At 38.6% G+C, this 12,908-nt stretch overlaps 1 protein-coding gene across 1 annotated transcript in view; it reads right to left on the bottom strand.

The window, feature by feature from the left end:
• Positions 1-11,347, bottom strand: part of LOC121386694 — a 55,207-nt gene extending 43,860 nt beyond the window's left edge. Inside the window, exons 1-2 of the mRNA XM_041517686.1 lie at positions 11,283-11,347; positions 358-678 (exon numbers count right to left, since the gene is read on the bottom strand). Coding sequence (XP_041373620.1) covers positions 358-678; positions 11,283-11,346 — 385 coding nt within the window. The 5' untranslated portion in view covers position 11,347. The remainder of the gene's footprint in view (positions 1-357; positions 679-11,282) is intronic.
• Between the last annotated feature and the right edge of the window lie 1,561 nt (positions 11,348-12,908).

Below are 12,908 nucleotides of genomic sequence, written 5' to 3'. Positions count from 1 at the left end.
ATTACACTAATTGAATATGTGGTATTATTATTATTATATTTCAGGTGTCGGATAGATTATGTAACCATTTGTTCACATCAGAAGATAGAAAATGGCTTAGCCAATATTTTATCTACTGGCAAATTGTATTAGCCATTTAAAAAAAAAAAAAAAAATAGCCAATGGATAATTTGGCTACGACAGTGCGAGCCCTGGCACTGATTGTGTGCAAAGAGAATCGTTTAAAAACTATTTAAATCCCTCTCAGCACTGCAACATTTTATAATGCTGATACCACTATACCTCTCTAAAATTACGTAATGCTGTTTGTATTTTTATTTGTTTCTTTGGTAATAATTAACGTCAGGTTACACTTACTTGCAAATGGGGCTGTCAAACCCAATTCATTTGAAAAGACACTTAATCCTTCCTCTACTTTCCAAGTACCAGCATTCACTGTTGCATCAAATGAAGGTACCTCAAGCGTGATTACACGTGAAGAGATTCTGGTGACAGTATGTCCAAGTCCAGAGCCACATTGTCCATTAAGAAAAGTAAGATCTTGACAAACTCCCTGTATAATACCTTCCAAATTAAAAGTCACTCTTTCTGTAATATTCGTCATGTCATTTTCGTATTTCAGGACAAGTCGTTGACCAATCACTGCCATACTCTTGCTCAGTTTCAGAATACGGGTACCTGCAAAATAAATCCAGCAATTGTACACAACTATATATTCAGTTTACGTTAATTCATTTTATGGGACACTTCACATTATGTACGTTAGTTTGGAGAGAATGTCGAATAAGATCAATGTAAATTCCACCAAAATATCGCCATTAAGTCAGTCAGTCTCTGTCTCTGTCTGTCTGCTCTCTGTCTGTCTGTCTGCTCTCTGTCTGTCTGTCTGTCTGTCTCTGTCTGTCTGCTCTCTGTCTGTCTGTCTCTGTCTCTCTCTCTCTCTCTCTCTCTCTCTCTCTCTCTCTCTCTCTCTCTCTCTCTCTCTCTCTCTCTCTCTCTCTCTCTCTCTCTCTCTCTCTCTCTCGATGGACCCGTAATTAGTTACAAGTAAGATTGATTTCCTTGTATAACATATTGGTGGAATAATGCTTTACCTTCCGACTACTGCAGGTGAGATATCTCGCTCGACGTCACGCCAGTTGATATACTGTACACTGTATACAGTGCATTCCCCAATCCATATTTCCCGCCGTTCTGCACACGACACTCACCGGAAACCATTTATTAAAGAAACATACCTCAATTCACTCAATTGTTACTGTAGTAACTTTATCCAAATGTGTTACAGGTTTGTGGATTAACTAAACTTAGTGTTAATTTTCACGGGTTGAAACTAGGGTCTGTCCGTTTAACTAAACTTAGTGTTAATTTTCACGGGTTGGAACTAGGGTCTGTCCCTTTAACAGGAAACTGAAGACAATTTATACTCAGCTTCCTGTGTCTTTAGATTTTTAATTTTCAGTGGAAAATACTTTGAAATTTTGAATTGAAAAAGTGGTTTTCAACAATTATTTTCGCTTGACAACAATGGCAGCACGTCGCGGTCATTTTCAGGGATCGATAGCTGATTGTGACAGCTATTTTGATACTAATTTTGATGGTTTTACCAACAACGAAAGTCACCAAATATTGGGATAAAATTGTAGTTCTTTTTTCTTTTTTTTATAAATGTTCTCACCAGAAAGCCACTGATATTGGGAATGATGGCCATACTTACTGGACAGCTGGCCACAAATGCACCTAAGTAAACGCAACATTTTAGGGTTTTTTGCCTAAGTTTAACCAACATTAATTGATCTGAAATATCATAAAAATTAGAAAAAAACCCACAAAAATAATACTTCAATTTAAATATGAACTTTATTTCATGTATTTATACAACATTTAAGTGAATATATGTGAGTAAGAATTATAAACTTGTACCGATGCACTCAACGTCGTTTTTGTCAAAAATTAATAAAGTAGTCTAAAGGTTAAATAAAGGCGAATTTGAATTGATCGCATGGTTTGTAGCTGAAATAGTGCATGCCTATTTGTAGTGTCATCTTTGAAAACACATTATTATTTTCTATTCTGTGTTGTCATTCTAGTTGGAATGATTATTTTTTCTGTTTTTAATTATATATTTAATTTACTTAAAATGTTAACACATTGTAGTATATTAACAGGGATTTTTCACCAGGGTCCCATGGCTGATCGGAATAGGAAAATTAGCGCGATTTTAGTCATAATTGGGAATTTTGAGTGCTACTGAATTCATGCATATGCAATATTATTTAAAACATAATTAATTATATTAATTTTGTTATAATACATTGTCCTTAATTAAATAAATAATAAAACAAAATTTACCTATTTTTATTGTTCCGATTTGCAGTTTTACAATAAAGACAACTGTTCTTAATTGTTTTATTATTATTATTCAACTTACACATGCATCTAACTGTTAAAATTTATACTTGTTCACTTAGAATGACATGAAGAGAAACTGAGGTTTCAGTTTGAGCTATATTTAATATCGCTATTCACAGTGCACACGTGGCAGCCACACATACCAATTTAAAGTTTTACTTAATAAATAACTGTAACTGTTAATAGCAATTCACAATACCATACTGGCTATTACACGCACCTGTGTATCAGTGTTGACCGACATACCAAACCCCCACATAATGGTACATTCACAATACCATAGTGGCTATTACACGCACTTGTGTATCAGTGTTGACCGACATGCCAAACCCCCACATAATGGTACATTCACAATACCATAGTGGCTATTACACGTACTTGTGTATCAGTGTCGACCGACATTCCAAACCCCCACATAATGGTACATTCACAATACCATAGTGGCTATTACACGCACTTGTGTATCAGTGTCGACCGACATACCAAACCCCCACATAATGGTACATTCACAATACCATAGTGGCTATTACACGCACTTGTGTATCAGTGTCGACCGACATTCCAAACCCCAACATAATGGTACATTCACAATACCATAGTGGCTATTACACGCACTTGTGTATCAGTGTCGACCGACATGCCAAACCCCCACATAATGGTACATTCACAATACCATAGTGGCTATTACACGCACTTGTGAATCAGTGTCGACCGACGTGCCAAACCCCCACATAATGGTACATTCACAATACCATAGTGGCTATTACACGCACTTGTGTATCAGTGTCGACCGACGTGCCAAACCCCCACATAATGGTACATTCACAATACCATAGTGGCTATTACACGTACTTGTGTATCAGTGTTGACCGACGTGCCAAACCCCCACATAATGGTACATTCACAATACCATAGTGGCTATTACACGCACTTGTGTACGTACTTGTGTATCAGTGTCGACCGACATTCCAAACCCCCACATAATGGTACATTCACAATACCATAGTGGCTATTACACGCACTTGTGTATCAGTGTTGACTGACATGCCAAACCCCCACATAATGATACATTCACAATACCATAGTGGCTATTACACGCACTTGTGTATCAGTGTTGACTGACATGCCAAACCCCCACATAATGGTACATTCACAATACCATAGTGGCTATTACACGCACTTGTGTATCAGTGTTGACTGACATGCCAAACCCCCACATAATGGTACATTCACAATACCATAGTGGCTATTACACGCACTTGTGTATCAATGTCGACCGACATTCCAAACCCCCACATAATGGTACATTCACAATACCATAGTGGCTATTACACGCACTTGTGTATCAGTGTCGACCGACGTGCCAAACCCCCACATAATGGTACATTCACAATACCATAGTGGCTATTACACGCACTTGTGAATCAGTGTCGACCGACAGTGTGCCAAACCCCCACATAATGGTACATTCACAATACCATAGTGGCTATTACACGTGTATCTTGTGTATCAGTGTCGACCGACATTCCAAACCCCCACATAATGGTACATTCACAATACCATAGTGGCTATTACACGCACTTGTGTATCAGTGTTGACTGACATGCCAAACCCCCACATAATGATACATTCACAATACCATAGTGGCTATTACACGCACTTGTGTATCAGTGTCGACCGACATGCCAAACCCCCACATAATGGTACATTCACAATACCATAGTGGCTATTACACGCACTTGTGTATCAGTGTCGACCGACGGTGTGGCCAAACCCCCACACATAATGATACATTCACAATACCATAGTGGCTATTACACGCACTTGTGTATCACGCACTGTCGACACGACATTGTCCAAACCCCCACATAATGGTACATTCACAATACCATAGTGGCTATTACACGCACTTGTGTATCAATGTCGACCGACATTCCAAACCCCCACATAATGATACATTCACAATACCATAGTGGCTATTACACGCACTTGTGTATCAGTGTTGACTGACATGCCAAACCCCCACATAATGGTACATTCACAATACCATAGTGGCTATTACACGCACTTGTGTATCAGTGTTGACTGACATGCCAAACCCCCACATAATGGTACATTCACAATACCATAGTGGCTATTACACGCACTTGTGTATCAGTGTTGACTGACATGCCAAACCCCCACATAATTGGTTTCTTGAAGATTAGGATTCACAATACCATAGTTATTTCTTTGACTGACATGCCAAACCCCCACATAATTGGTTCTTGAAGATTAGGATGTTATTTCTTTTAATTGGCTCGTGGATGGATGGATTGATTTCTTTCAACCAAAACCTTCTTAACAAACTCTTTGTACTTTTCTTTTCCAAGGTTTTCCATGTTGCGGAAAGTGCTTACTACAGCCTGGTTCACACAGTCATGCCTATCAAGAGACATGAGCTCCTGTCATTTCTCGGAAAAAGGATTACCCATTGACGTAATTGTTGCACAGAACTTGTTGACCTGTGCTTTAAAGGTTTACTGTGTTGATAAACCCACAATACTGCTCCTCAAACTCTGTCAGTAGTCGAACCTGTTCGGGACCAGCAACCATCCACCTCTTCAATGCGTGTGGGCTTTCTGTCAATCCAATAGCTCCGAGTCTTTTACATTTGTATTGTTTTGTTCATGAGTTTGGCCCAGAGGGATAGCTGAAAACCTCTTCTTTCCTTTAGGAAAACCCAAACGTGTTTTAGCTGATCCTTGATTCCGTCAGGAATGGTCTTCATGCCTCTTAAATGCATAGAGACCCAGCGAGCATAATTATGATAGTCAAAGACAAAGAACCATGGTGTGTCTCCAGTACTTCAATGTACAAGGAAAAGTTTCGTTCATGGTGAGGACAGACAAAGATGAGAATCAGCATTTCTAACTGAAGTACATTGATACTGAAATAGTAGGTATATACACTGGTTCTACCCTTCTATGTCTTGTAGTTTCAAAGCTATGCTGAAATGAGTGATGTTTTATAATGGTGGTGGCGGCCATCTTGAATATGGGCAAGTATGATACTGGCCAACATAACTGTAGTATTACCACATAACACCTTGGTGCTGAAATAGTAGGTATAGACACTGGTTCTATCTCTCTATGTCTTGTAGTTTCAAAGCTATGTTGAAAAGGGTGATATTTTTTATAATGGTGGTTGCGGCCATCTTGGAATATGGATATATATGATTTTAATCACTATAAAACCAGTAACACCATTCAAGTAGTAGATATAGACAGTGGTTCCACTTCTTTAAGGCCTTTATGTCAAAGTTATGGTGAAAAGGGTTATTTCTGATAATGCTGATGGCGGCCATCTTGAAAAATACTGTTCCGGGGATCGTAGGTCGGGCACCTCATCAAATAATGTTTTTGTATGACCTAACTGACAAGTATGCCAAATTTGGTGCTTTGGACCAGCGTGTCACGATTTCATCAAAATTTGGAGCTAAGCCACTCCACTATAAGAAGCGTACGCTTCGCTGCCTACCTGTAATCCACGCATCCCCAGTTGAAAGGCAAATTAATATATCAGTCATCTCACCCCATGCCACCTCATCTCATCCCATCCCACCCCACCCTACCACTGCTGTTGGCATCTTTGACACATGTGGTGCATTCATTAATTTGCGTATATTGTAAAAGTAAGTAAATAAAACAAAAAAATATATATGCTTGGGCATACAGGCTACATCTATTTATTGACAGAAAAAAGAAGAAGAAAAAAACACGAAAAAAGAAGGCATTTACATACACATACAAATAACAGAAAGGAACGCTCACATATTTTACAGATGTCAAAACATGGCGGAAAGTAACTAACACATAAAACACTGAATGCCGAATAACACTATAAGTACATTTGTTTTACACAAAATTATTTACGCTTCACACCTCTTATTTTCTTTCTCCAATCTAGCCACCTACCCTCATTTCTGGGCCCTTCGCAAGATTGCTTGGATGACAAGAAAGCAGAACTTTTTTAAACCGATCTGGCAAACCCCACATTACCGGATCCTTCCACAGATTGCTTGATCTGTGATGTATCAATTTTTAACATAACAAAACGACTGGTAATTGATAAGCATTACATAGTACATAAATACATATATAGAAAAGCTCAAATTTGACACGATTCAAACCTTTGAGAGCAAATGCAAACAGCGCTAACAATTATTACAAAAGCTCTTTCAAGTTAACTAGACTGTGTCTGTAATTAAGTATTACGTAGCGAGGCTCTCCATCACGGACAAACACAGACTACCAAACATTTCGTTCCGCTTACACTCATCTTTAAAATACTATCGGCAACGACAGTTTAATCAATCCACACGCGTCGAGTTTTAGAGGTGCATACTCTATTAAATTTTTATGGCGGGACCAAAGAATCGGGTCGAGAGATCGAGTTTATCCAGTTTTCGAAGTTTGAGTTTTCAAAGGTCGTTATTACTATACTAAAAGGCAAAAGTTATTGTGACAAGGATTGTTTGTAGTAATAAATGTGTGAATGGATTTATGGATGTAAACCAGAGAAAATGTGCATGAAACAGCTCGACGAAATGCAACCAAGCAGTTGTTGCAGAGATTGTATGCTTTGTGCAAGAAACATGGAATATTTGGGAGAAATCCTGTCCAGTGTTCACCATAAAAGGCCAGACATTCAGTCGCAAATCAGAAGTCAGAAAAACACCATTAGTGAACTGTTTGATGCAATTTCATCATGCCACACCTCAGTGAAAATGACAGATGACGAGTCACAGGGATGCTTGAATCTGGGACCTCACAGCGTGACGTCGCACGTCAATTCAACGTCCACATAAATACCATATGGCACTTATGGTAACGATATCAACAAAACAACCAGGTCAGGGACCGTCCCCGTAGTGGCCGACCACCCGTGACAACCCCTCGCCAAGACACATGGATCCTAACCATGCATAACAACTGCAGCACAAGAACGCTATATCCGGGTTCTGCACTTGCGTCACCGAATTGCCACAGCAACGAACACTGCTGGACGCATACCTAGTTTGAGAAGGGTATCTGTACAAACCATTTCGAACCGACTTCGAGAAGCTGGTTTACGGGCTACGAGACTGTATGTTGGCCCCGTCCTGCGATGTCAACATCGACATTTACGTGTTCGCTGGTGCACAAATGTACAGGGGTGGAACTTGGGAAACTGGCGGCAAGTATGGTTCAGCGACGAGTCCCGTTTTCTTCTACAGCGACGTGATGGACGACAACGTGTTTACAGATGCCGCAATGAACGTTTTGCCAACAACTGCGTCGCCCAAGTTGACAGATTCAGTGGAGGGAGTGTCATGATGTGGGAAGCCATCTCATACACCGGCAGAAGTGAACTTGTGTTCGTACAAGGTATTTTGACAGCTGTACCCTACCAGGATGAAATTCTTCGCCGTCACATGCTTCCCATTTTGGATCGACAGAGAGAACTCTTTCAGCAGGACAATGCCAGGCCGCATACGGCACATGTAACAATGGATTTCCTACAGAATGAGAACATTAATGTGCTGTCATGGCCATCAAGCTCACCAGATCTCAACCCTATTGAACAGCTATGGGACGAACTGGACAGACGTGTACGCCAGCATGACCCGGAGCCTCAGACGCTTCCGCAACTGTCACATGCACTGCAGGAAGAATGGGCTAGGATTTCACGTACCCGGATTCAGAGACTCATGTTGCGCAGTGATTGCTGCTGTTGGTGGGCACACAAGGTACTGATTTTAGCGCCCTCGTGTGACGCTGTTTGGTGACGAAAACGCCTCCACTGCTGTCAGTTCATAGCAAGATCATTGTCACATACTCATGTCAAATTTGACTGTGATACGAAATTACGACACTTTGTATTAAAAAGATAATTCCATGAATATTTTGCCTATGCGTTTCTTTTTTGACAGAGTATACATAGTGACCTTGATATTTGACCCTGACCTTACAAGTCATTCTGAAACTACTCTTAACATGATGATTTTGTGGTGTTTGTTCTCAATGATTTGAGCAGCAATATCTAGAAAAAATCTAATGTAAATGTTTTACTGATAACGACTTTAAATCATTTAGCACATGATAGTGATATCTGTTGATTGGTTTGTAAAAAAACTACTTTGAATTTTTAGTTTTATGTACGTAACTTTGACCTTTGACCTAATGACCCAAACCCTCTTATATGTGGCTATGTAGGACTAAGGTCATGGAGCAGACAATTGAGGTCAGTTTGTTACAGGCTCGAACTTAACGGCGATAAAAATTACTGCTGTCGGAAAAGCTCCTCACCCACTACAAAATGTATAAACGTGTATCAACATTATCGTTTGGGTCCTTGTTGGAGTTAATGGGCGTTTAGTTAGTACCATGCGATGGAACTATATTTAGTCATGCGCGTACCCTGTGTTGTATAATATACGTTCTCACTGCATTTTGCCTCCTCACTTTCGTGTTATGCCGCCCCTTTTCACGTTTGGCAGCCCCATTTGGTTTTCTGCGCCTCTCTTTATTTTTCGGCATCCTGTTATAATTTACAGCACCCAGCTCCGCTATTTCAAAATGCACACTTTTATTCACACTGCAAAACATATCGATCAGTCTATACACTGGACATCAAAGGAAACAAGCCGCGTTGTGTACGAAAGGGCAACTGACGAAAAACTTCAGTAGCTTACGGCAGGGTCCGTAACGTAATTTAACACTATTGTTTAACAGCCTCTGTTGTGTCCCATACCAGTATCCATTTGTATGTTTGATACACACAATAACAGTTATATTTTATTTTAGCAATGAAAACATTTTATTTTTATCGTTTCGGCAATCTCCGACTGAAAAAACTACTTATTTGGCATCAAATTTGTCACGTGATCAGAACGGTCATTCTGTCTTTTGTGTCCACTAACTCGAATCTGATATTTTAACCTCAACTGCAGATTTAATTGGTCGTAACTGATGATTTTTACTTACAGTACTGTCATTTGTTTATTCAGCAATTCCTTATAAAATATTAGAAACGTTTAATTTAACACAAAACAACATTTTTGTTAATATGATTTTTTTTTAGGGGGTGGGGGGTGGGTGGGGGAGATATCACCGCTTATAAAAACAAAAGTGTAGTGTTCATTATTAAACTCATTTATCTTGGGTGCCAAATAATATATACACCGTCGTACAATAATGAAACTTTTTATCAGCTGGCAATATCAATGCGATCGATTCACTCGATGAAGATGGAAATAAAAAGAACAGAAAAATGTTATCCCACAGAAGGGGATCGCTTAAAAAATGTCTTTATTATTTTTCAGATATATTAAAATCTTTATTAAAATAATATTAAAACTTTGATCGGTTTAGCAAAATGAATACCCGTGAATGTCACACAGATACCGTTTTAACTGAACTACGTGTTAACTAACAGTGCACAAAAAAATAAGGCAGCTTGTACATCGTACCAAATTTTCAGTACCAGATACTGAGGGGCAAAATAAGGGATAGGTATTTTTACAAGGTCGAGCAACGATATACGGTAAACAAACGTGGTTGTTGGGTTGTTGGTTTTTTGTTGGTTTTTTTGTTTTTGTGGGGTTTTTTTTTGCTTTTCAGTTTTTTAGTTTGTTGTTTTATTTAAATGGTGGGGTGAATTATTTGCTGCAAAAGTCAGTTTATAAAAATTGCCGTCTGCCATACTCAAAATTGCCGTCGGTGGGCCCTTTCACCGTGGGTGATAAATTCTTAAGTTCGAGCCCTGTTATAACATTTATTAGTTAAAAAAAAGGGTTAATTGGGGGTGTGGCCTTGTGCCCCCCCCCCTTCGCTGGTTTGTTAAGTAGTTTGGAAGTGACACAATGAGTAAAATATGACCTTGACCTTTGACTGGGTGACCCCCAAAGGTAGATCGTTATGGATCAGTCTAATATAAAAGTCATAACGTAGAAGTTTGAAGTCGGTTTTGTAGGAAATGCATTGTCAATTTGTCTTGAGTGACTTTTGATCTCATGACAACAAAAACAAAATATGGATCTGCTTAGGATAATGGTCATGATGTAGAAGTTTAAGGTCAATTTCTTAAATGGTTCCATAAGAGTTTGAAGGAAAACCATATTTATATTAATGACTATGTTATGGCAGGGCTTCTAGATTATGGTAGCCCCGCTCCCATGGCTAGTGATATTTAATGTTGGGCTAGTAAATAATTGATATTGCCATGCCTGACGGCTAGTGCAAAATATAAGTCAAATGTTGCAGGACTCTATTTTGTACATATGAATATTCCGTTTCCACCCCAACTACACAATGTTAGAATTTTTAAGCTGTATTTCCCTCTTTAGGCGACATATCTGATTATTATTATTATTTAGTAAAGTAGGACTAGTGAAATTTTAATGGTGGCTAGTACATGTTTTAAATCACTGATCCCATAGCTAGTAGATTTTATAAAGATTCTAGAAGCCCTGGTTACGGGTATGATTCAATTCTAATTATGTCAAACTTGGTATGGATGAATAGTTTGTTTTGGACCAACCACCATCCCAAGTTGTTACTACATTTGAGGTTTGATGGTTCTGTATGCATCTGTATGCAAGATATGATCTAGACAAGGATTTACTGTTATGTGCAGTATACCGTGAAAAGTAGGTCACAGTGACCTAGTAATAGAACAAGACACACTGCCATCCCAAGTTGTTCCTACATGTAAAGTTTGATGGTCCTGTATGCATCTGTATTCAAGATATGGTCCGGACAAGAAAAAGAAAAAGAAAAAGACGGACGTTCAATGCCATACCATAATACGACCCATCACTGATGGGTGTAAAAAAATGTGCATCTTACCATAAGAAGTGTCTGAACTACTCAGAAGTAAAAGATGTAGCCACAACAAACACATGTTCCTCATCGTTTAGTGTTTCTGTAATGATAAAACAATTGTCTCAAGCAAAATCACATTGTACATCAGGATGTACTTCATCGAATTTAATGTCACACTTACATACCTTTACGTATAATTATACATATTTACAGAATTAAGGATCCAAGCACCTTGAATTTCACACATTTGAGGGCAAGGCTATTTGGCCTCGTTAGCAGCAGAAGGCTTTCTCTCATGAGCAATTGCTGAAATAACCATATATGTTAGACACATAATAGCCATATTTTAATGCTGCATATAAGGCTGTACTATACCATATAAAATCCCATAGGTGACCATATTAACGTTTGTTCTTAAAAACACTATATGCAATATATCAAGGAAACTATAACTCATAAATATCAGTACTACAACCCCTACCTCAAAGTATTAAGTGAAGAAAATGGTACCTTTCATGGCTCATTTTCGGTATAACCAGATGCTTTTACAACACCACTAGTTTCGCACAAAATTTTAGTACTTTTTTTTTTTTTACAGGTACCCCATACATGTACCAAGCACAAGGCTACTTGACAGTGGTACTAGATGAAATAAAATCGCATACATTTTTAGCCCAGATAAAACTTCTTTTTTTTTACAACCAACACACTCACATTTATAACCAATCACAGGACATGTGGTGTCAAAAGTTTGTTGCACCTCAAAATTTGACCCAGCCGAAACTTATTTGGTTTAGTGCTGCCATCATATCTGGAGGTATGGGGGGGGGGGGGGGGGGGGGGGGGGGCATACTCTCTAATGGTGGGGAACGGTATAAGCACTATGTTTATCTTTATTTAGAGTAAGACAAAAATAATCAAGAAAAAACAACAACATGCATTTTTGTCCTCATGTAGGGGCCCCTTTTTCCTATGGACCTGTAAACAAAAACAAGTTGCATTGGTCTTCCAAATCGAGCAAACATTTGTATTTACGTACAATTAAACGATCATAAAACAAAATGTTCTCAGTCAGGGATTTTGGGCATACTACAGATATAGACAAATGGGCTGCATACACAATGCCATAATTTGGATATTGTACAGGTTTGCCATCAGAAAGACAACCACATTGGAATAGACCTTTCACTATACTCCGCGATTTTTAACTGGTTGAGACAAATGTCTTAAAATGGCGGCAATTTTGGATTTCGCTGTTTATCGACTTGAGCACATACTGACACTTTAAGAAATGAAAAAGACATTATTTTAGAGTTAATTAAAAAAAAAAAAAACGTGATTATTCCTCCTAACTGGGGGCAGCCATTTTCTTTTTGTTTTTGGTGCATCCGGCATTCTAGCTTTGGGCACAGTCACCGCAGCTCGGACCAACTTCTGTATGCACAGTGTAAACAAACGCTGTAATTTATGACAAGGCACTTCGCTTTCATCAACCTGACTTGCAAAACAACATACATGACTTGATAGTATAATAAACTATTTAACTAAATATATTTCAATTTGCATCAATAAAAAAATCCAAAGAAAAAATGTATATTAATACAGCCTATTGGTAGGGTAAGTTGGAGCAAAAACGACCACAAACAATAC

Source organism: Gigantopelta aegis, chromosome 12 (genome assembly GCF_016097555.1).
Source record: "Gigantopelta aegis isolate Gae_Host chromosome 12, Gae_host_genome, whole genome shotgun sequence".
Taxonomy (NCBI): domain Eukaryota; kingdom Metazoa; phylum Mollusca; class Gastropoda; order Neomphalida; family Peltospiridae; genus Gigantopelta; species Gigantopelta aegis.
Note: the sequence above shows the minus strand (reverse complement) of the source record. Positions and strands in the feature narration are given on the sequence as shown.